The sequence below is a fragment of the Bufo bufo genome, chromosome 1 (assembly GCF_905171765.1).
Source record: "Bufo bufo chromosome 1, aBufBuf1.1, whole genome shotgun sequence".
In the NCBI taxonomy this organism is placed as follows: Eukaryota; Metazoa; Chordata; class Amphibia; order Anura; family Bufonidae; genus Bufo; species Bufo bufo.
In genome coordinates, this window is record NC_053389.1 from 21,218,124 (window position 1) to 21,244,397 (window position 26,274).

The 26,274-nt window shown below is 42.2% G+C and overlaps 1 protein-coding gene across 1 annotated transcript in view; it reads left to right on the plus strand.

Annotated features, from left to right (window-relative positions):
- Positions 1–2,326: 2,326 nt before the first annotated feature.
- The window catches only part of LOC120992248 (B-cell receptor CD22-like), a 59,826-nt gene continuing 35,878 nt past the window's right edge, over positions 2,327–26,274 (plus strand). Inside the window, exons 1-4 of the mRNA XM_040421106.1 lie at positions 2,327–2,344; positions 4,806–4,916; positions 9,220–9,585; positions 24,909–25,271. Coding sequence (XP_040277040.1) covers positions 4,808–4,916; positions 9,220–9,585; positions 24,909–25,271 — 838 coding nt within the window. The 5' untranslated portion in view covers positions 2,327–2,344; positions 4,806–4,807. The remainder of the gene's footprint in view (positions 2,345–4,805; positions 4,917–9,219; positions 9,586–24,908; positions 25,272–26,274) is intronic.

Genomic DNA, 26,274 nt, shown 5'->3' on the forward strand with positions numbered 1-26,274 from the left:
TTCTCATTTGGCATGGGTCTTTCATTTTCCATTGGCCTGTCTATTGCCGCTCTCTCATTTACCATTTTATTTTGAAAACTATTTAAACCTTGCAAAGTCACACTGTACTGCAGGAATCCACCACAATATAATAGTGAATGACACAAAACAACATCTCGGGTCAGGTTCACCGGTCTGTGATAGACAGACTTTTTGTAATTACATTTGCAACACTTAAGAAAATGGTGTATAATTGGACAGACTCTTCAGCAAAAATATACCCTGACCATGAAGTTGCTAAATACATCTGGCATGGTTTGGTTTGCTTACAGTATTAGCAATTGAAGAAACTTTGCAATTTTTTTACTTTTAACTGCACAATTGCACAGAGTTTGCAGCAAAAGTACGCACTGACTGTGATGCTACAGGTTTGGTACGCATAGTTTAAGAAACTTTTCAACAGATTTTTGGGAACATTGTTATGTACATCAGGCTGTTAGCTGGTTCTGGCACTTTAGAAAAAAAGAAGTACTGTAGCCTTAAATATTGATATGCAATGCAAGCAGGGCCTCAATAGATGGTAATTGCTGGCTGCAGCCAAGTGACACACAGTATAATAGTAACTAAACGAATGCTTGTTCTGTCCTTAGCTAATACCTCTCTCTCTCTCTCTCTCTCTCTCTCTCTCTCTCTCGCATAGCTTACTTCTTAAAGTGGATCAGACCACAGCATGTGACAGAGGGCAGACATTGAGCTCAGAAGAATATATATATTATTCTTTTATTCAGTAATTTATGTAAAATACTATTCATAGAGAAAGCCTGTTTCCATTCTCCCACATTATTACTGTGTGTGGTGGGGCAGGTAGGACTCCCAGGCTTTCTCTAGGAGTCCTGACAACATACAGATTTTGACCCAAAATACTAAATGAAAAGGCAGATAATGATATATTTCTGGGCTCACTATCTCTCCATCTATCTGGCACAGCAGTTATACACTCACCTAAATAATTATTAGAAACACCATGACTAATATGGTGTTGGACCCCCTTTTGCCTTCAGAACTGCCTTAATTCTACGTGGCATTGATTCCACAAGGTGCTGATAGCATTCTTTAGAAATGTTGGCCCATATTGATAGGATAGCATCTTGCAGTTGATGGAGATTTGAGGGATGCACATCCAGGGCCCGAAGCTCTCGTTCCACCACATCCCAAAGATGCTCTATTGGGTTGAGATCTGGTGACTGTGGGGCCATTTTAGTACAGTGAACTCATTGTCATGTTCAAGAAACCAATTTGAAATGATTGGAGCTTTGTGACATGGTGCATTATCCTGCTGGAAGTAGCCATCAGAGGATGGGTACATGGTGGTCATGAAGGGATGGACATGGTCAGAAAAAATGCTCAGGTAGCCCGTGGCATTTAAATGATGCCCAATTGGCACTAAGGGGCCTAAAGTGTGCCCAGAAAACATCCCCCACACCATTACACCACCACCACCAACCTGCACAGTGGTAACAAGGCATGATGGATACATGTTCTCATTCTGTTTACACCAAATTCAGACTCTACCATTTTAATGTCTCAACAGAAATCGAGACTCATCAGACCAGGCAACATTTTTCCAGTCTTCAACAGTCCAATTTTGGTGAGCTCGTGCAAATTGTAGCCTCTTTTTCCTATTTGTAGTGGAGATGAGTGGTACCCGGTGGGGTCTTCTGCTGTTGTAGCCCATCCGCCTCAAGGTTGTGCGTGTTGTGGCTTCACAAATGCTTTGCTGCAGACCTCGGTTGTAACGAGTGGTTATTTCAGTCAACGTTGCTCTTCTATCAGCTTGAATCAGTCGGCCCATTCTCCTCTGACCTCTAGCATCCACAAGGCATTTTCGCCCACAGGACTGCTGCATACTGGATGTTTTTCCCTTTTCACACCATTCTTTGTAAACCCTAGAAATGGTTGTGCGTGAAAATCCCAGTAACTGAGCAGATTGTGAAATACTCAGACCGGCCCGTCTGGCACCAACAACCATGCCACGCTCAAAATTGCTTAAATCACCTTTCTTTCCCATTCTGACATTTAGTTTGGAGTTCAGGAGATTGTCTTGACCAGGAGCACACCCCTAAATGCATTGAAGCAACTGCCATGTGATTGGTTGACTAGATAATTGCATTAATGAGAAATAGAACAGGTGTTCCTAATAATTCTTTAGGTGAGTGTATATTTGTTCTGCAGAAGATTATCTGCAAATAAGGAAACTAGAAGTTTGCTGCAATATCCCGTAACCACTTCTCTAAAGAGAATGCCATTTTATAGATATTGCAGCTTTTTGTTCAGTAGAAGAAAGAGCTTCATCTTAAGAGGACGTGTGAGTATCTTACATACGGCTGTGCTGTCTGGATGTGATGGTGAACTGGGGTGTAACATACAGAGGAGGGGTCCCTGTACATGTGCGGTATTTATGGTACAGGCTGTTGTTTTGCACCGTAATGTATTTAAGGCGTTATGAGCTGTAGCTAGAATGAAAAAGTCTGATAGAATCGATATACCGCCCTCACCTCCATGTACAGTAATGTGAATAGCGGCATACATTTTTCTTTCTTTCAAATTATTCTGACCAATTGCTACTTTCCGCATCAGCAGCCCATAGCTCATGAAGAAAGTCACGTGTGGTGATCTGGTTTGGTGGGTATATAAGTTGTGCGATAGGCTGTCTGCACACTTATTTCTAGTCGCTGTCATGGGTAAAAGGGGTGATTTATCAGAGTTGCAAAAAGGGATGATTATTGGCTTAGAGGTTGAGGGCAGCGGTATTTCTGAAACTGAGCAGCGGGAACTGTTCTCGTGCCGCTGTGGTGAAAGTGTGTGGTGGGTGGCCAAATGGCGCCATTGGGAATAAGAGACATGGAAACTGCAGAGCACCACGTGCCATTGATGTTAGAATTGAACATCAGCTACGAAGGTGGACAAGGGTGTACCGGCACGCTACAGTGGAGCAGCTCACCTCCAAAATGAGCCAGCGGCTGTTTGGAGAGTGTGAATCCCCAGCACTTAGTTATTCTCAATGTTACCAGACTCCAGTGGCCCAGAAGATTGATATTACTGCCATATACATAGCTCTTTGTCTTCAGATGTCAATGCATGCCAGATAACCCCAGACAAAGCCATATTGATATTGATATTTTAACCCTTGGAAATAGGGTTGATATTTACAGGATTTACTGTATCTTGTTTTTTTTTAATAGTAACATGGACTTCGGACCGTCCTCTAACTTTTCCTTTGCATCTCCTTGATTTTTGAAGTAGTTGGTTTTGGATGTATTTTTTTTATTGTACTTTGACACAATGTCTACATTATACAGCCATTCATTGGCCAAATAATAGTGCCATACAATGCCATAACAAAGTATCCAAATCATACTGCCATATAGTGACCACATGACACTGTCATATATTTCTATCCGAGTACTCCTTTTCAATGTCTAATTCAAAACTTAAGCAAGGGGTTATTGTTGCCTTGGTCGTCTCCTGATTAAGGATCTCTCCTAAAGTTAACTGACGTAACTTCTCTATAGAGATCAGGGAATTTGTTGAAATTCATTTTGGGTCGAATTCTTTCCAATTGGATGGAAAATTTGATTTGGGTTCAAACATATTCAGCCTGAGGTCTCTGCCTTACCCTTTAAGACGCCGATACTCGGCAAAACATGTCGGAGGGCAGCGTTGCTCCTATGTTTTAATTCAGCTTAGTCTCTAGCAAAGCACTAGTACGACAACATAACAACAAGTAAATGATACATTGTACCTACAGATTATACTGGCAGCGCGCAGCCAGTAAGGTAACAATGTCACATTCCTAGCCCTAGAGCAGGAATTGTAACTTATACTTAGAAGTGCAAGCTGAGACTAGCTGGCAATTTTAAAAGCACCGTTGAGTAAATATATTAGGGTACTTTCACACTTGCATTTTTCTTTTCCGGCGCTGAGTTCCGTCCTAGGGGCTCAAATCCGGAAAAGAACTGATCAGTTTTATCCTAATGCATTCTGAATGGAGAGCAATCCGTTCAGGATGCATCAGGATGTCTCTACTTCAGTCTTTTTGACTGATCAGGCTTTTCAGAAAAACGTAGCATGTTGTATTTTTACCTCCGGACAAAAATCCTGAACACTTTGACTGAACGCCGGATCCGTTTTTTTTCCCATTGACTTGCATTAACGCCGGATCCGGCGCCGTGTGTTCAGTCAAACCGGATCCGGCTTTTGCATGTTAAACCCATAAATGGCGGATACTTTTTTTCCAATGCATTTTTTCATTGTGATCAAAATCCTCATCAGGATTCAAATGTAATCCGTTTTCACACGTTTTTCCGGATCCGGCGGGCAGTTCTGGTGTCGGAATTGAACGCCGGATTTAAACAACGCTAGTGTGAAATTAGCCTTAGGTATACCAATTAAAGCTAAGTTTTAGTAACAAGTAGGTGCAGGATTACGAGGTGTAATTCAGTCCAGAGGACATTAGTAGGTTTGATTTATTGAGGTCTCTTGGGACTCTTTTTTTTTTTTTTCTCTCTCGTCTCTCACTTTTATTTATTGTTTTATAATTAATTTATATATAATATATATTTTTCTTTCTCTCTCTAAAACTGGCCTTTGGTGAATTTTAACAAATATCAGGTTGAATTTCATTAATTTCCAATCGATTTGCTAATTTCTACTTATCTACACATACAGTATGAAGTTGAGGTCCAGAGGTTATGAAATTAAACAGTCTGTGTGTACAATGTATTTACAATTTTTGCTTTCATTTTATTTTCTGGTTTCTCTACAAGACATGAAGCACAAATTATCAATAAAAGTGAAGTCAGAAATCAGAATTCCTGCTGGAATGATGACCCGCCACATCTTTTTGAAAGGATGGTTTCTTCTCCTTTTTACTCTAGGTAGGTGAGATCTGATTGGTGTATTATTATTATTATTATTAGTGTTGAGTGAATAGAAGTTAATGAAGTGCACTTCGATCCAAATTTCAGGAAAAATTTGATTCGCCGCGAAGCCGAATTTCCTCATGCCTCGTGGTAATGAATCGATTTTCCCTGAAATGGCGGTAAAAATTAAAAAAAATAATTCTTACTTCATCCAATTGAGCATGAAGAGGCCACCACGGCCATCTTGCTTGAAGATCCCGCGCAAAATCTCGTGCGCGGTGACATATGATGTCACCATGCCGGCCGATGAGATGATGTCATTACGCTCCGCAACGTTTCGCTCTGAATCTTCAAGCAAGATGGCCTCAGCAGCCTTTTCGCTTCCAAATGGATGAGGCAAGTCCAATTAATTATTTTTATTTTTATTTTTTATGAGCAAACCCTAAAATGCTTTAATATTGATCTCAGATCCCGCGATCAGTGATGAACGCAGCATCTGAGGGGTTAAATGAGGGGAGGGGCTGCACAATTGCCGTTCCCTATCATTGCACCTGCTACTTACAAAAAATGATTCTTCATTAGGCGATTTTTTTTGGGGGGTAAAATTCGGCAAGTCAAATTTTTAAGAACTTCGCTCATCTCTAATTTATATTACACAGTATATGTTCTCTGCTACAATGTAAAAACCTTGATTGGAAATTTTTTGGTCTAGGAATTTGGGTTGTACTGTAACACCATATTGTGCTGTGTTTTGTCAAAACATATAATGTGAGGATCAGTTTTATTACCCGTTTATTATGTCTACTGTAGTCCACAATTCTTTATTAAGAGGGTTGCCAATCCTAGGACCCCAATGGTACAAACCTGTGCCAAATAAAAGCCACTGCATCCAATTACAGGCCTTGGTGGTCTTGCCTGGTTGAAAGACACGCCACTACTAGTGACATCCCGTTGAACCATGTGTGACTGCTAAGACTTGTGATTGGCCGTAGCAGTCATAGGACCATTAATAATACAAAATAGTAAGTAGCACTACAAATCCCATCATGGGATAACACATACCAGCGGTCCCGGTACCTAGGAATCAGGTCCAGATAGTGGTGCTCGCGGAGAAAAGGTCGGGAAAAAAATGGGTTCTTTTTATTCCATCAGCAGCATACAATGCGACGTTTTGACTTAAATAAGTCTTTATCAAGCAATGAGAGTGAAGGACATAGTGTGCTTAAATAGTTAATGGGTGTGGAAACCACCTCCCACCATAGAAGTGCGTTTATTCAATTAGCATACAGACATACATAGTAGTGATCATATCAACAAATCCCCAAGAGATTACTTACAAAAAGGTGGAGTTCCATGTGGCTCCTACATTTAGTGTCCATTCACACGTCCGTATGTGCGGATCCGCAAAAAACACGTACACCGGCAATGTGCGTTCCGCATTTTGCGGACCGCACATCGCCGGCACTCTCATAGAAAATTCCTTTTCTTGCAATTGCGGACAAGAATAGGACATGTTCTATTTTTTTGCAGGAACGGAAGTGCGGATCTGGAAGTGCGGATAGGCAAATGCAGATTCGGGCAGCACCTGTTCCGCAAAATTGCGGAACGGATGCAAACCCATTTTGCGGACTGCGCAGATGCAAGACATCACTCCAGAGAGTGAAAAGGGGAAACAGCCAATCAAAGCACAGGGTGTCTGTGATGTCAGTTGTTACTAGGAAGATTACCAAAAAGGCGGGTACTTGCTAAAGGCAAGTTCCTATTTTTTATTATAATAGCCTATCATAGCGCTAGGCATTATGACATACATAGTTGCTAAGAAGATTAGGGAGGAGGCAACTATTCACTGGAAACAGGAACCTCCTATAATAAACAGGGCAAATCACAAATATGGCTTATGATGGAAAGGAGAGGCATACCTCAGACCAGGTTGTCAGATTTTGCCCTAAATTAAGAAAACCTATAGGCTGAGATCATTATTTAAATGACACTCCACCATATAATTTATTGTACTGAGACCCCCTCCCAGCAGGGAATCATCATTTAGAGGACACTCAGCTTTTTTTTTTTAGGGGGGTCTCAGTGAACGTTCACACAATCCAATAGCTGAGTGGATAGTCCTTGATAAAGGCCATAATCCTCAAAACAGTTGGCCTTAAGGATACTGCTCTCTCTTGGTTCTCTTCCTATCTCTGTGGCCGCTCCTTTAGTGTATCATCAGCTGGCTCTTCTACTTCTCCTCTTCCTCTTGATCTTGGAGTTCCTCAGGGTTCAGTACTAGGTCCTCTACTCTTCTCCTTCTATGCAGCCCCTATCGGACAGACTATCAGTAGATTTGGCTTTCAATACCATCTCTATGCTGACGACACCCAACTGTACACTTCATCCCCTGTCATCACCCCTGCTTTACTCCAAAACACCAGTTATTGTCTGGCAGCTGTCTCTAACATCATGTCCTCTCTGTATCTAATACTGAACCTCTCGAAAACTGAACTTCTTGTCTTTCCCCCATCTATTAACTCACCTAAACTTTATATTTCAATTTCGGTCTGCAGCACTATCATAACTCCTGTGCAGCATGCCCGCTGTCTTGGGGCCACATTTGACTCTGATCTTTCCTTTGTTCCCCATATTCAATCACTTACACGCTCTTGTCGTCTGCACCTCAAGAATATTGCCAGAATTCGCCCTTTTCTTACGGGGGAAACGGCAAAAACTCTTGTTGTTGCCTTGATTCTTTCTCGTCTTCACTACTGCAATGCATTACTAATCGGTCTCCCTCTCACTAAACTCTCCCCCCTTCAGTCTGTCCGAAATGCTGCAGCCAGGCTCATCTATCAATCCAACCTCTACACTGATGCTACTAGTCTGTGCCAGTCACTTCACTGGTCGCCCATCCAACACAGAATACAGTTCAAACTTCTCAGCCTCACCCACAAAGCTCTCCACAGTGCTGCCCCTCCATACATCTCCTCCCTCATCTCCATCTACCACCCTACTCCTGCTCTCCACAGTGCTGCACCTCCATACATCTCCTCCCTCATCTCCATCTACCACCCTACTCCTGCTCTCCACAGTGCTGCACCTCCATACATCTCCTCCCTCACCTCCATCTACCACCCTACTCCTGCTCTCCTCAGTGCTGCACCTCCATACATCTCCTCCCTCATCTCCATCTACCACCCTACTCCTGCTCTCCTCAGTGCTGCACCTCCATACATCTCCTCCCTCATCTCCATCTACCACCCTACTCGTGCTCTCCGTTCTGTTAGCGACCAAAGATTAATAATCTCCATAATTCGTACCTCTCACTCCCGTCTTCAAGACTTTTTTTCGAGCTGCACCTACTCTCTGGAATACTCTGCCCCGGGAATACTAGGTCAATTCACAACTTCTCCACCTTCAAACTTGCCTTAAAAGCACATCTTTTCAGGCAGGCTTATCAAGCTACCTAAACTGACTTTTCCCAGACTAAACCTCTCCTCCACCAACTCCTCTGGCCTGAACTTGATCCTCTAGTAGTCCTAAATCCGAAGCAGATCGGCCGGCACTGCTCCCTGTCAGTTCAATAATGCCTCAAATCCTAGTTATCCCATTCAACTACCTTATGTATCACCCCCAAATCCTCATAGACTGTAAGCTCTTGCGAGCAGGGCCCTGACTCCTAGTGTTTCAGTTGCATATTAGCCAGTTAGTTTTGTTTCGTACATGAACCCTATGAATTTGTAAAGTGCTGCGGAATATGGTGGCGCTATATAAATAAATATTATTATTATCAGAAAGAAAACAAGGGGTGCATACACATCAACCCAGCGGGTCATCATATAGATATGATATGTATGCACCCCTTGATTTCTTTCTGATACCAACTGTTTTTGGGATTAGGTTCTTTATCAGCTATTGGATTGTGTGAATGTTCACTGAGACCAAAAGAACCAATTTTTTTTGCACAAACTGTAGAGTGCTGCGGATATCCTAATTAATTTGCTAGTCATAGGATCAAGCCACTTCCTAGTCATATGGAGACTGGAAGCAGTCAGGAATGGAGCAGCCGCTCAAACATGTTGGGACCACAGTCAATGTTTTTGTATAATTGGGCACAGGGTAGGAGGACAATGGAGTTTGTCAGTCCCTTGGCAGAACAACCCTTTTAAGTTTAGTAAGTTTAACGCAAAAGAGGGAGAAACAGACATGTGTCATGTTAGATAGACGGATAGGTAGATAGATATGTAGATAGATTCATTAGATACTATAGTTTTATGTTATTATTATGTATTTATTTTATTTTGTATATTTGTTATTATTTTTATTTATTCAGGGTGTTTTTCACAAAAAGAAAGAGAAGAATGGACGTTCACTTTCCCACAATCCGTAGACACAGTGAGACATTCTGATGTAGAGATTCCCTGCAACTTCACTACCCCCGCTGACTATGGAGAGGTCCGTATTGTGTGGTATACATACAGAACTGTTGGCTACGCAGTAGTGTACAGTGAGGACTCCTCTAGAGTCATCCCGGAGTACAGAGGACGCACCTCACTTATCAATGGAACAAACAACTGCTCGCTGAGAATCAGAGACGTGAGATATGGTTGGTGGTACTACCCAGGAATAAGTGAAGAGGTCAATTCCTATGTTTTATACAAACACAAGAGTAAAAAGGCAGTCCATGTCAAGATCCCAGGTATTTATACATTGTTGATATAGAAAATTTCTGGTTTAAAGTAATATTTTATGAAAACTTTCTTCAAAAATTAACGAATATGTGGATACATTGAAAACACGCTGAAATAATATACCTGCAATATGCCGAGCCAAATTACCCGGAGCACGCTGAGACAGCAAGTAATATAGGGGCACACAGCCCAGGACGCCAAGTGAGAGGCCGGCGTAAGTACACATCGTACGCTGTCTAACACATCAGCATGGAGCTCTGTGTAGTACGTCGAGTGAAGTGCTGGCACAGCAGCTGCTGGGAAGGGGACTCTACATAAACAGTGAGTACGCATTCTAACACATATATATATAAATTGTGGTAATGTGAACAGTGCTGGAAGGTGTGTTGTCCCACTTCAGGTATCTCAGATGGGTGAGACAGATAAAATCCAGAGAATGGCAGTAGTCTCAGCAAAGCATAGTTTGCTGAGACATTTCTGTATACATTTTCTGGGCTGGATTTTACTTGGACTGGTGGCTAGGCTTGGTAGAGGGAGTTGCCAGTCCACACCCTTCCAGTACGGGTTTTCCTTTCTACCTGAGGTGATCGCCGGTGAGGCCTGCTGTAATCAGGCTGGAATAAAGCGCCTCAGAGTAGGTCAGTCTGGGGAGAGATACGCTGTGAGATACAGAGACCCAGATCAGAGGCTCTGTGTGTGGTCTCAGCTTGCCAGGCTTAGAGATCAGGGCATTGTGACAGCCTGAAGTTTGGGGAACGCCATGACGCTGGGATTCAAGGGTCACAAGGCCGGAGTCGGGAGGACTGTTGGGCCACACTTCTCCATACAGATACGGGACTGATGACAGCCGGAGAGGCTGGGGAACTACGGTGTCACGGATGGTGTAACAGAAAACTAGAAGACACAAATGAAGATCCGACTGACTTGATCCAAAACTATGGAACCAACGGGTAAACCCTGTAACAACGCTAGCTCTCTCCCTAACTGCTCAGCCTATGCAAAAATCTCAATGGTAGAAATTTGCATACCCTCGTTCCTCGACATGACACCTGAACACCCTATAATAGTGAGGGGACACGACCACTGGCTCCCTACACTTACTACGGAGGGAGTCAGGGTCACCTCGGATCAAGCAAACAGGAAAACAAAGATAAATGAACAAACTTATCTGTAGAAGCATCAGTTGTAGCATCCAGCATGCACACACTCCAGGAAGTAGTATAAACCGCAAAGTGATGCAGTATGGGAGGGGATTTAAAGGGATGCAATCAGTGCAACTAGATAACAGCTGAGAGAGGGAAACGAGATGACAAAACGAAAGCAAAACAAAAGAACCTCAAGCAGGAGGTTCTAAAGAACGTCTGTCAGAGCTTCACAGATGTCTGGCGGTGACATACGGGCTGAGAAAAAAGCCGCATATGGGTTCCGTGTGTGAACAGGGTTCTGTAGAGTCAGGGCCACGTTAACAGGTGTAGTGAGAGCCCAGCCGGGCAGGTATTTGTTTTGTTTTGATGTATGTGGGAAACTCACCACCCCAGTGATTATTAACTGGACTGTTCCGTGTATGAAAAATGTCCCAATAAAGGCAATGTTTGGCCTCGAAAGCTGCGGTGGACGACAATTCTTGTGAGAATGACCCCCCCAAGTACAGCGATCCCTTACATATGGTGGAGGATGCGGGCAAGTTGTCAGTGGAAGAAGGGCAACAGTCAGTTGCTAGGGGCAACAACAAGACAATGAGCAGGTGCTACTGAGTGCTGCTTTGTTGCTGTGTGATGCTTAAACAGCCGGAAGCCTCTTTCGTCCAGTGGAGCTGTGGCTTGTGCTGTTCTGGACTCTTCCGTGTATGAAAAATGTCCCAATAAATGCAATGTTTGGCCTCGAAAGCTGTGGTGGACGACAATTCTTGTGAGAAATGACCCCCCAAGTACAGCGATCCCTTACAATATATATATATATATATATATATATATACACACACCAAAATGATAGAAGTAAGGCAGCACTCCGGTCATTAAAGACCGGAGTGCTGCCTTACTTATATCATTTTGGTAACTATGGATTTTCTTCTTTTTTTTTTAATTGTTTATTTTATTGATTTTTTTATCAATGAAAAAATAGTACAGGTACATTGTCTCATTGCACAATCGTATGAGGCAATACAGGTACAATATTATGTTGCATAACGTCAATATCAACAAATGTACATTAGTATACAAAACATACATTTTGCATCTGAGGCCAATAAACGCACTAAGGGCTGAAACCACAAAAGGACATAAGACAATTACAATGACACGACACATGGGGGAAATTAGAGGAAGGGGGAAAAATAATAATCTAACTGGTAATCAAAGGTCTTTTATTGTAAGTGATCAAAAGCGTCATCCCATGTTTGCCAGATCTTTGTAAATCTATCGACTGAGTTAGTAATACATGCAGTTAAGTATTCCATTTTCCTAACTTCCCTTACACTATGTATGAGGTCCATTCGGGTAGGCGCGTCTGCCCTCAACCAAAACCCCGCAATTAGGCGTCTGGCCGCCGTTAACACCTGAAGGACTAATAGGAGGAATTGTTTTTTTAATGACATTTTTGGCATATTCAATAAGTAAAAAAAAGGTGTAAAAGGAAAACGAATTGCGAGGAGTTGAAAAAAGACAGACTCCACCATTCTCCAAAAGGGCACAATCACAGGACATTCCCAGAAAATGTGAAGGTGGGTCCCCTCACCTATCATACACCTCCAACATCTATCAGAGATATCTTGGCTAAAGTGTTTTAATAGCTGTGGGGTATGATACCAAAACATAAGCACTTTATATGTGTTTTCCCTATATGTGACACATGAGGACGACTTTGCTGCTCGTTCCCATATCTGTTTCCATTCTGCATATGTTATAGGATGGCCTAGAATTACTTCCCATTTAGTCATGTAGGAGTGAGTGACAGAGGAGGATGATAGGATAAGATAAATGTCTGAAATGAGACCCTTCGTTGTAACAGTCAATTTACAAAGTTTCTCAAATGGCGTGGGGGTTGACACCTTCGTTGAGTGAAAGAGGTCCGAAAAAAAATGGCAAATCTGCACATATTGATATCTAGAAGACTCCGGTAATTGATGCAAGGAACGTACCTCGTCAAATGAGAACAAGCCCAGAGTCCTATAGTTCACAACATCCGCAAATCTGAACAACTTCCTGGGAAACCATGTTTTAAGAAAAGCTGTGCTCGTTCCCAACTTAAATAGTGGGTTATACAGAAAGGAGACCATAGAAGATTTTTCCGATGCAAGTGAAAACAGTCTGTTACATCTCAGCCATATGTTACATGTAAAAGACATAGGGCCCAGTAGTTCAGGTCTAAGTGAGGGTTGTAGGGAGTACCAAATGAGTGAGTTCGGATGTACAGGGGCTATCCACAACTTCTCTATTTCCATCCATCTGGAGTACGCGTACATATTGGACCAGGCTGGTAGTCTTCTAAGGTGTGTAGCCCAGTAATATTTTTTAATATTTGGAACTGCTAATCCACCTTGAGTTTTGGGTGACATTAAAATTGAGCAAGCTATGCGATGCCTCTTTCCATTCCAGATGAACCTGAATATGGATGACTGAAAATCACGCAGCTCCCTCTCAGGGACAGGAATTGGGAGAGTTTCAAACAAATACAGTAATTTAGGCAAAATATTCATCTTAACTGATGCTATACGGCCCAAAAGGGAAATGGGAAAAGGCATCCATTTAATCAGTAAGGCCTTGAGTTCTCGGAACATAGATGGAAAATTTTGAGCGTACAACGAGGAATAAGTAGGGGTTAAGTTGACCCCCAAATACCTCAAGGACGTTTCCGTCCATTGAAAATTAAAGTTGGATTTTAAGGTGGTCAAAATATCAGGGGCTAGGTTAAGAGGGAGAGCCTCAGTTTTTGTGGTATTAATTTTATAACCGGACAATCTACCATAAGTCTCTAGTAATTTAAAGAGGTTGGGAAGCGAAATATGTAAGTCAGTTAATGTTAGCAGGATATCATCTGCGAATAATGAAAGTTTGAATTCTACTGCATTCACTTTAATCCCATGGATATCAGGATGAGACCTAATGGCCGCCGCTAGGGGTTCTATGCATAGAACGAAGAGCAGGGGGGACAGTGGACATCCCTGTCGCGTACCATTTTTTATAGGAAAAGGCAAAGAATGAGCATGCTTCATTTTCACTATCGCTGTAGGTTGGGCATATAAAACATGGAGGGCTGTAAGGAAAGGGCCTTTCAGACCGAAAGCCTCCATGGTAGAGAACATAAAAGACCACCCTAAGCGATCAAACGCTTTCTCTGCGTCAAGACTTAGCAACAACGCCGAGTCTCTGCGCTTATTTGTGATATCAATTAAATCAATGGTGCGCCTTGTATTATCTCCGCCCTGTCGGCTTCGAACAAAGCCCACTTGATCTTTATGGATCAGTTGGGGTAGCCAGTCTGAAAGTCGGTTAGCCAGAGTTTTCGTGAAAATTTTCAGATCCGAATTAAGAAGTGCAATGGGCCTATAATTTCCACATTCTAGGGGATCTTTACCCGGTTTAGGTATTAAAGTTATATAGGAGTGTGACATTGAAGTGGGTATTGGTGACCCTTGTAGGAAAGAGTTGAACAACAGCGTCATATGTAGTGATGAGCGGGAGGTGCCATATTCGATTTTGCGATATTTCGCGAATATTCGCATGAATATTCGTGTTATATTCGTCGAAATCGAATATTCGCAATTATTCCAATTATCGCGAAATTCTTTTTTCGCATATTGCGAAAATTTATCTTGATAGTATAAGGCAACGTTCCTATGCTAATGACTATGGCTAGGCTAATATGTGTATTTTATGAAATTTCGTAATATTGCTCTAACTTCGTCTCTTAGAATATTACGAATATTCTAAAAGACGAAGTTAGAGCAATATTAAGAACATTTGCAAAAGTCGAAATTGCGATGCGAGTAATATAACACGAAATATTCGCATGAAGATTTCAACTTAGCACTGCTATACTCCATATTCTAGCCTAATATGGAATATAGCAGTGCTAACTTAGCACAGCTATATTCCATATTAGGCTAGAATATGGAGTATAGCAATGCTAAGTTGAAATCTTCATGCGAATATTTTGTGTTATATTACTCGCATCGCAATTGCGACTATTGCGAAATTTCGTAAAATACACATATAGATTAGATTGTAATTTAGCTAATATGGAATATAGCAGTAAGTTGAAAACGCCACTGACTGGAGCAGCCAGGAAGCCAGGAATCCAAAGGACAGGTAAGAACAACTTTAGGGAAGTGGGAAAGAAAAAAATATAATAAAAAAAAAAAGAAAAAAAACGAATATTCGATTTCGCGAATATATAGAACGATATTCTAAATATTCGCGAAATCGCGAATATGCGATATTCGCGCGAAATATTCGCATTGCGAATATTCGCGCCCAACACTAGTCATATGTGGCAAAAGAATATCAGAAAATGTTGCGTAATAGATGTATGGTAGACCATCTGGCCCAGGGGCTTTATTATTGGGCAGTTGTTTCAGTACTTCCTGTAGTTCCTCCACAGTAATGGGAGCGTTTAATGAGGCAAGAGCTTCTCCTGACAACTGAGGAAGATCACACTTAGAAAGAAAGGAATCCAGGAGGAGTCTACTGCGCCCTGGGTCAGTTGGGAGTTGTTGAGGGATAGAGTAAAGTGCCTTATAATAATCTTGAAATAAGTTGGAAATGACCTCTGGGTCATACACTATTGCCCCATCCCCTCGCCTCATTGCAGTCGGAGTATTTATAGTGCCAGAGTCCCGAAGCTGTCGAGCCAGGAGGGTATGCGGTTTGTTTCCCCACATATAAAATCTTTGACGCGAATATAGTAATTTTTTCTCAGTTTTATAAAACAATAATTCCTTCAATCTAGCACGCAGGGTTATAATGCGCCTAAGCAGAGGCCGCGAGCAACGGGACTCTAGCATCTTTTCTAAATCCTTCAGCTGTGAGGTGATATTGTGTTGTTGCATAGTACGGTCTTTTTTCAGTCGAGACCCCATAGCTATACATGCGCCTCTAAAGACTGCCTTGTGAGCTTCCCATATCATAGATATAGGGGGTCCTGAGGACTGATTTAAGGTGAAGTATTCTGTGATGCCCTCACGTAACTCCTGCCTAAGCGGCAGGTGGTGTAGGAAGGATTCATTAAGGCGCCAATGACATACTCTAGGGTAGTAACCTGATGTTTTAATGTTAATTGACACTGGAGCATGGTCCGACCAGGAAATTGGTCCTATGTCGGCATCTGCAAGCATCCTTAAAATTGGGATATTACCAAAAAAGTAATCTATTCTGGAATGTGTATTATGTGGATGTGAGAAGAAAGAAAACGTTTTTGCAGTGGGATAGTTAATTCTCCAGAGGTCATATAATTCGAATTTTCTAATAAGACGCCTAAAAAGACGTGAGTTTCGACACTGATCCTTAGTAGGCGGTCTATTCTGAAGGGTTAATCTATCTAGACGCTCGGAGAAGGAGAGATTAAAGTCTCCTCCTACTAGCAATGCAGCTGGGAGCAACTTCGATAATTTCAAGAACACCTTATTAAGAAAAGGGATTTGAGCAGTATTCGGAGCGTATAAATTGCACAGTACGTGTGGGCTACCATTGAGTGTGGCTTTTAGTATAATATACCTGCCAGCTGGATCAATAATAGCATCTTCCACCTGTAAAGGGCAATCAGCAGACATGAGAATGGCAACACCTGCTCTCTTTCTCCCAGAGGAAGCAGAATATATACGAGGGAATAAATATTGCGCAAACTTGAAAGAGCCCTGGTGATCAAAGTGGGTCTCCTGAAGAAAGACTATGTCAGCTTTCTGAGACTTGCACTCAGCAAGTGCCAGGCGTCTCTTCACATTAGAGTTAAGACCTTTTACATTAAGCGAGACATATTTAATCATTTTCAAAGCATGGAATATATGTACTTGCTATGTGGCTGCAATGGATCCTTCTCAAGGACACTGTCACAGATGAAAACACCTTAAGGCATTCAGTCGATTGTGATTTGGGTTCTGGAGACCTGAGTATAAAAAACAATAAAAAGAGACACAAAAGGGAAGGGGGGGAGACACAAGACCATACAAACATAAAGAATACACCATTTAGTATCAGAACATTGGGTGTTGTCACCCAGATACAGATCAGTGAGCAGCAACTAGTGATATTAATATCAGCAAACTGCCACCCCTCCAGCCCAACCAACAGAAGCTGGGGGGGGAGGGCGAAACTACTGGTCTGCTTATTGGAAGCATGACTGGACTGGCACAGGATGGGCCAGGTTTCAAAGCTTATTAGAACATAAAATAACCAGAGAATTGAACAATAAACCAATTCTACTAACATAGGATCTTAAACAGAGAACCATAAGGCCGTCGCCTCCTGGCGAATAAGAACAGTAGGAGAAACAATTTAAGCTAATGAAGTCCATGCAGCAATCATGGGGGTTCATCTTGTGGCTCACGTAGAGGGGTCCCTCCAGCGGGGGAAGATCTTCTTCTCTTTTGTCTGGCAGGTTGCCAAATTGGACCCAGGGCAGGCTGCGGATCCGGAAGTTCCCAGTCCGTGATGGATGGAATCTCAATGCCCAGAGCAGCACAAAAATCAGGGAGGTCTGAATGCTGACGCAAGATGGAGGATCTGCCATTTTTCGTGACTATTAATGCAAACGGGAACCCCCATCTATAAGGGATCTTCTTTTCCTTCAGCAGTTGCAATAAAGGCTGTAATACTCTTCTTTTTTGTAGTGTGCACCAAGATAAGTCCTGATATAAATGAACAGAAGCGCCATGGAAATCAATGGAGCGTGCTTCCCTGGCTTTGGACATAATGCTTTCCTTCACCTGAAAATCGTGCACGCAGCAAATGACGTCTCTGGGCTGCGTGGATGAGGACTTAGGCCGCAGCGCTCTGTGAGCTCGATCAAGCTTGATAAACTGGGGTGGCTGCGTGCCTAATAAAGCATTAAAAAGTTCAGATAATATTTCCTGCAGATTTTCTTCCGCATTAGCTTCAGGCAAACCCCGTACACGAATGTTATTTCTGCGCCCTCTGTTATCTAGGTCTTCCAGGTGACGTGCATTGTCCCTGATAACTTGGGATTGAGAAGCAATAACAGATTGTAAATGTGCCACACTTCTACGGGTGTCATCATGGTCTATTTCAATAGTGTCCATGCGGTCTGCTAAGTGCTTCAGATCCTGCCTTAAAGATGAGATTTCCGATTTACAGGCATTTCTGACTTCTGAGACCAGCATTTTAAAATCATCCTTAGTAGGCAAATGTTGTAATGTCTGCTGAAGTATTGTAGGGCCCTGGGAAGGTTGCAGAAGATCTCCCTCTCCCTCGTCCTCATATTCATTTCCCTGCTCCCAAGTAACAGCTTCTCCTCCCTCTCCCCTTCTATGATGCTGCTGGTTAGGGGGATCTTCAGAGGATTCGGCCCAATCTCGCCGCTTCTGGGACGGAGTGGCCATTTGTTTGGCTTGTTTAGCTGCCGATTTTGGCGGCATAATGGCGGCTTTGCCTCCTGCTGGATGTAGCCCCTCTCCTGCCCCTGTAGGATTTATCTGTGTCCCCACAGCGCTAGTGGGTAGGAAAGTCCTTGCTAGTGGGGACAGGGGGGAGGTAGGAAGCCGTAAGGCTGAATTACTGCTCGTGCCTGTCGGCGGCTGTGCGCTCGTCTCTTCACCCTCACACGCGCCGGAGGCCTGAGAAGGGAGCAGGCCGCAACCAGACGGAACCGCGCGGAGTGGACGGCTGAGGTAGGAATCGAGCGTCTTATTCCCCCAGGCGGACGATCGGGACGAGGTGGAGGGCTTGCCCAGCAATTTTTTCCCCATGTGCTGCGATGGCGCGGTAGGAGAGTCTCCTTTAGCAGCTAATGGCGGCGGAGCTCTGTCTTCACGCGGCCATTCCTGAAGACGTCCAGGCCACGCCCCTGTACATCAGATTTTAATTCCCCCCGGTAACTATGGATTTTCTATACGGAAATTCTTAAGGACTTTGCACCTGGCGTTGGGAGTGCTGCTATTTTTTGCATATATATATATATATGTATATATTTATTTATTTATTTTATGCACTTATATAGCGCTACAATATTCCGCAGCGCTTCACAGACATTATCATCCAACTGTCCCCAATGGGGCTCACAATCTAAGTTCCCTATCAGTATGTCTTTAAGGGCTCATTCACACGGCCATATGAACGGATCCGCACCCGTTCCGCAATTTCGTGGAAAGTCTGCGGATCCATTCATTTCTATGGGCCCTCAAAAGATGCGGACAGCACACCGTTATTCCGTACCGTGGCTCCGGCAGAAGAGATAGAACATGTCCTATTCTTGTCCGCGGACAAGAATAGGCAATTTCTTTTATGGTTGCAGCCCGAAAATTGCGGAACGCACATGGCCGGTATCTGTGTTTTGCGGATCCGGAAAACACTACAGCTGTTTGAATGGGGCGTAAAGTGTGGGAGGAAACCCACGCAAAAATGGGGAGAACATACAAACACCATGCAGATGTTGTCCTTGGTCGGATTCAAACCTAGGACCCCAGTGCTGCAAGGCACCAGTGCTGACCATTTGGCATCAATACCATTATAAAGACATCATTCATTTGCAAAGTGCAAACGTTCCAGTTTGCCTTATCTTTTACGGTCCTGTGCAAGGAACGGACCAGGCAAATCCCACAAACGATAACCAGAAGAAAGGATTCCAGCACTTTCAATAAACACTTTGTTGCGCTTTATTTCTTTTTGTAGCAAAACACTCACAAAGACATCATCTTCCACCCAAACAACAGTTGACAGGTTTCGAACACAGGTGAGTTCTTAATCGTAACTCAGTGAGCCGAGCTCTGCTGAGCCTTAGAAATCAAGGTCACACCTCCAATCAAGTTCAAATCTAAAATGCAGATGAAAGTCTCACTAAGCGCCCTTGCACACAACTGTATGCCCTCCGAGACGAGCGGGCCATATGTCCCGGAGAGGCATTGAATGTGTGCATGGGAGCGCACAGCATCATAGAGTACAATGTCTATGATCTTATGATCTTATAAAATTGAGAGATTAGCCAACATGTCCTACGTGAGGACATGTCTGAGCCCGAGCACCGCGCCAAGGTTTCTCAAGTAGCTCGGTCCCGGTTTAGCGTTAGGTCCCGAGCTACTTGAGAAACCTTGGCGCGGTGCTCGGGCTCAGACATGTCCTCACGTAGGACATGTTGGCTAATCTCTCAATTTTAACACCAGTTTGAGGGCTTAGTAAGACCGCAGAGTGCGCCTGTCTTTGTTTTTGTTATATTTCATTTGACGTACCCAGGCAGGATGGATTCTCTATGTAATTAATCATTTAGTTTTTCTTAAACTGCCTACGTACATCAAATCACACCCAGTACATGATATGATGTAAATTATGCCAGTTGTGTTACAATTATAATTTTTCATATAAAATTTCATTTTTCGGTTCGGATCTTGGAAATATTTGGTAGGTAAGGCATAATTACATGTCTTACAAGGGTAACTGCCACATTTGGAAAAGTCCATGTATTTGAGCCAAGTGTTAGTTGGTATTTTTGTATTTTGTATTGGCTCAAATACGGGGGCTTTTCCAAATGTGGCAGTTACCCTTGTAAGACATGTAAATATGTTTAAGATTAAGAACACACCTGTGTTCGAAACGCGTCAACTGTTGCTTGCGTGGAGGATTATGTCTTTGTGAGTCATTTGCTACAAGAAGAAATAAAGCGCAACAAAGTTTTTATTGAAAGTGCTGGAATCCTTTCTTCTCTTTATCATTCATTTACTACTGATATCATCATTAACAGTATTAGCAACTTTAATCATTGCTGCTTGATTTACAGCATGGATTGATTTATGGAGACATTGTTAATACAAGGCACTTACTAATGTATTGTTATTATCCATATTGCCTCCTTTGCTGGGTGAATTCATTTTTCCATCACGTTGTGCACTACTCATTTCCTTACGACCACCCTGCAATCCATCAGTGGTGGTCGTGCTTGCATACTATAGGAAAAAGCACCAGTCTATGTGTGCTCCCATGGTCCCGGTCACCAGAGAGGACAGCACTTTTTCCTGTAGATGTGGAAGCACGACCACCACTGATGGATTGCAGGGTGGTCGTAACCATGGAAACGAGCAGAGTACAATGTGATGGAAAAATGAATCCAGCCAGCAAAGGAAGCGATATGGATTATGGACAATAACAATACATTAGTAAGTGCCTTGTATTAACTTTTTCTAAATAATAAATTCCAGTTGCTGAAGTGAAACAACCCACTTTAATAATCTCTTTCCACAGAACATATTATAGATCCTGTGCAAAAGCTAGGATCATTAATTACATCGCTGTGGGTGGCCAACCACAACTAGATGTTGTACTACTATTATGGTTAGCAGATGAACTGAGAGCACTCCCATTCCTCACATTATATAGGAACCCCGGCTGTATTTATCATTATGTGCACGCCAGAGGCTAGGGAAGTATTTCTGCTTATGGCTGCCTGTATCGCAGTCTGCACAGGCTCATTTCTCTATCAGAGTGTTATTTAACTGTCTCGCTCGTTATTAAGTCTCAGCCACAAGTCAGAGCGCTCCCGTCTCTGGATTTATACATAAATCACAGCTAAGTTCAGCATTTAAAGAGCGCAGAAAAAACGTGCAAGGGGCTAGTGCGGTTGATTCTCATTACAGGCTCTCGCTGCCTATTCATTCACCCAGGATTGTGCTTCCTTCACAGGCTCCTTCCCTGTCCATGCCTCTTTAAAGCGTTCTGTCACCAGATCCTGCAGTTTGAAATAATACCTTCCTCCTCAATGTTGGCGTCAAGGTTGTTGATAAAACCGTACATTTACTTTTTTTCAATATGAACACCGCTATGCAACACCTACCAACATCTAAACACTCCCCCCTCCCCTTGATTGATAGTGCTAGAGTACGACTTTGACTCGGTCTAGCTCTGTAATATACATCCTGTATATTGGTGTAATCAAGTATATATGCTGGTTATTTAAATTGACGCCCCCCCCCCTCAAAAAAAAAATATATATAAAATAATTAATTTCAAGCATGTGGAAACTGAATATACATAAACAGACAATTGAGGCTTGGTGCTCAATTTCACCTTAATACACATAGGTAGATTGCTGAAACACCATGGGTATTGCTGCAGTAATCACATATATATGCACCTTAATTAAATTAACCCTTCCCCCAACAACAAAAATGGGAAATTGAAACTGTGTGGAAACTAAATATACGTAAATGGTCAATTGAGGCTTAATGCACAATTTCACCTTAATACACACATGTAGATTGCTGCCACTTCTTGGGTATTGCTGCCGTAATAACATATACAGTATATGCTGCTTAATTAAATTGAACCCCACAAAAAAAAGTATTTCTGAGAAAATTGGGGGAGGGGGGGGAATGAAAGTATTTGCTTGCAGGTAGCTGCTTTTGAGGACTTCTAATGCAGCACCTGCACTTCTGATAGCAGGCACAGCCAGTCACAGCTCCTGTCTTCTCTTTCCCTGACTGTCAGCTGCCTTGCTTGTCCCTATTCTACACAACACACACACAATTCTTCTTTGGAATCCTAGCCTTTCCCTTTACTCTCCCTGGTAATAAGCTTGATCGATTTGACTGTCCCTGACTCCCTAAAATTGTTTTCCTGGCAGACACTGTAACACCCAACCACCCTCATTTACAGCCCAGCACAGAATGGCATTCTGCTCATTCTGCTAGGGCACCTCCCTGCTGTAGCACTGATTGGCTCAATCAGGCTGTCTGTCATCCTGGGAGCCAATCAGGACAAGACCTTCCCCCACTTCCTCTCAGGGTCCTGTGAGAACCTTTCTTTTTCCTTGCTGGTGTTTTTTTCCCACCGACATGTGCACTTAAATGGCGCTACACGCCATTTTAGTGGATTCCTCCGAAACAAACCTGAAAATATTTAGGTTTGTCTGCCATATGAAAAATATAAAAGTTCAGACCAAACCTGGTTTGGTCCGAACGGGTTCGCTCGTCCTTAATTGGGACTAATTGGCTTGTGCTGTGTGTTAAATGGCTCCAGGGCTATTTAGTACAAGATTTTAGCAATATGATTAGTTCATTTAAAGAAAGTAACCCAGAGTTTTGCTAAGGGGATCTGTCAAAACATTAGTTATTGCTTCCCAATAAAGGCTGACATCTTGAACATGTTTAGTTGTACTGTGTTACGATGTGCTCAGGTGACTGGCCAATCCTACTTGGCTTTATTTTCAACTTTTTAGGGCTCATGCACATGACCGTGTGCTGGCCGGGCCCGTACTGCAGACCGCAAATTGCAATCCGCAATGCACAGGCACCTACCGTGGAGCCACCGCATGCAGATGTTAGACCCATTCACTTGAATAGGGTCCGCGATCCGCAACCGACGGTCCGCACCGCAAAAAAGTAGTGCATGCACTCCGTAGTGCTTCCGTGGGCTTCCAATCCGTGCCTCTGTTTCGCACCGCATCTCCTGGATTGCAGACCCATTCAAGTGAATGGGTCCGCATCCGTGATGCGGGTTGCACACTGGGTGCACACGGCTGTTGCCCGTGAATTGCGGACTCACTGTATGCGGGTCGCAATATGGCCACGGCTGGGCAACGGCCTTGTGCATGAGCCCTTCACCAGCATCCGGTATATTATCTCCTCACAGCAAACATAGTGACTTAAATATGGTGATGCTTGAAACTTTGTAAACCCTTCCGAATTTTTTATATTTCTGCATGCAGAAATACGTTTGACCAAAACTACATCAGATTTTCACTTAAGTCCTGAAAGTAATGTAGATAGAGATAACCAAAACAGCCGATTCTTCCATACAAAACAGCTTCTGCTTCTTGTTGAGTTTCCTCCCATGTACTGTTTGCTTCAGACCCTTCCACCGCACATTACCTTTATCCTTTTTTATCCATTCTATCGTAAAACAAGTTGTATGCTTAGGGCAGTTGTCTTGCTGCATTACCTATCTTCTCTTGAGATTCAGCTTACATACATATGTCCTGACATTTTCCTGAATTTGCTAACATAATTAAGAATACATGATTCCATTAATGATGGCAAGTCCTTCTGGTCCACATGCAGCAAATCAGGCCCAAAACATGACACTATCATCATTGTATTTCACAGATGAGATGAGGTTTTATGCAGGAATGCATTGCTTCCTTCTCTTTAAACGCAACACTTCTCATTTAAACCAAAAGGTTCTATATTGGTCTCAACCGTCCACAAAACATTGTTCCTATAGCCTTCTGGCTTTTCCCGGTGATCATTAGCAAACTGCGTACAGAAGCAATGTTCATTTTAGAGAGCATTAGCTTTTTCCTGGCAGCCCTGCCATGCAAACCACTGTTGTTCAGTGTTTTCCTGATAAGATCTCCACGAGTCCTCATAATAGTTAATGGGGCAGGCTGGCATTTAGACAATGTCCTGCAGGCCGCTCCGGCAAGAAAAAGAGTGTGAAAATAACCTAACTTGGGTTGGTGGAGTCCAAGTTCTTTAGAGAAAGTTTTGCAAACTTTTAAAGCCTTATGAGCATCAGCAACTCTTCTTATGAGGTCTTCAGAAATCTTTGTGCCATGGTAAACTTCCACAAACATGGTATGAAGATCAAACTTCTAACTAATCAAAATGTTTAAATAAAACGAGGGGAGCCAACTCACACCTGATTGTCATTCCATTGACTAAAAACACCTGACTCTAATCTGCCCTTGGAATTTTCTGCTAACTTATAGGTTTACATACTTTTCTCTCTCAAAGACATGTGACATTGAATAATTTCATTAATAAATTAATGACTAAGTCAAATATTTTTGATTCATTTGCTTGAGTTGCTAAACTTTATCTACTTTTACAACTTGTGTAAGAATGTCAGGTAGTTTTAGTTCACATGTATGTAGAAATATAGAAAATGTTGGAGAGGTCACAAACTTTCAAGCATTGCTTTAGGGGGTCATTTATCAAACTGTTGTAAAGTAGAACTGGCTTAGTTGCCCATAGCAACCAATCAGATTCCATGTTTCATTTCTCAGAGCTCCTTTGGAAAATTAAAGGAGGAATCTGATTGGTTGCTAATGGCAACTTAGCCAGTTCTACTTTACACCAGTTTGATAAACAACCACCTTCATTTCTAGGAATGCAACATTAATTAGTGACAGATGAAAGTTACATAGGAAATAATTATCCCTTTTTACATTTTCTCAGATTGCTCTGAAAATTTCTCATGCAAGGATTGGGAGTTCACCTTCCCTCGCTCTATAGATGTTTTAAAGGGTTCTTGTGTGGAAATTCCCTGCAAACTTAAGCATCCTGACAATTTTCAGAACTTCACCTTGTATTGGTATAAAAAGAAATTGATAGGGTATCCTAAGATATTCAACAGTAGAACGCCAACTGATGTGGAAGTAAAGTTCAAGGGAAGAACATTTCTGGTGGGAAATTCAACAAACACTTGTTCCCTGAGGATTAATGATGTGCAAGAATCAGATGAAATCTACCCCGGGATCAGTCCAGAAATAAACTCATATCATGTCCATCAGAAAAGATTCTGTAGAGTCTCTGTCATAGGTAAATGTGGGCTGTTTCATAAAAACTAATTTGTACTCCTTCCTTGTTATGCTCAATATCCTAACCACGAGTAATGATTTTCTGGTAAACTTAAGCCAATATATTATCACACCTGACCCAAATTTGTGTATATTTACAAATCATTCAGATAGGTAGAAAAAAGGCCTAATGATTATTTTTCCATCTTTGATCCAATATTAATCTTCTTGGGTCTGGATGGGCGATAAATGAGGATTATTTGGGATAGTAGAGAAATGGAAGCTTTTCCTGATCTTGAATATACCCATATTTGTGGTGTCTACTTAGGCCAGGTTCTCACCAGCACTAGGAATTCCACTACAGTGTTCCGTTCTAACAGCGTTATAAAGGAATACAGCGGATTTTTAGGACGGAATGCAAAACAGAACCCTTTAAGAGGCATTCCATTTTGCTTTGTCCTAATACCTGTCTATAGGAACATATAATGGTTTGATTTTTTTTCCATTATTCATGATGGAAAAAAAAGTCCTGTTGACAGGACCTTTTTTGTTTTCCGTTATGTATAACAGGACAAAACAGAACCATTATTTGGCCCTATGAACAAGTATTAGGACAGAGCAAAACAGAATGCCTCCTAAAGTTCCATTATATAATGTTATAACGGAACACTATAACAGAATTCCTAGCGCTGGTGAGAACTAGTGTTGCACGAGTAAGTGTATTTAAATGTAATTTAGTCTGTATTTCTGAAAAGTTTGAGGCAGGATTCAAACTCATGAGCTTTGAAGTTACAGCCCAGAATGTTATCCACTACACTACAAGAGCTGCATGGCCAGTTACTATTTATTAATTAATTAAAAAAAATAATAATAATAAAAATAAAAGAAAAAAGAAAAAAAATGAAAAATAAATAAATATATATATACACTGCTCAAAAAAATAAAGGGAACACAAAAATAACACATCCTAGATCTGAATTAATTAATTATTCTTCTGAAATACTTTGTTCTTTATATAGTTGAAT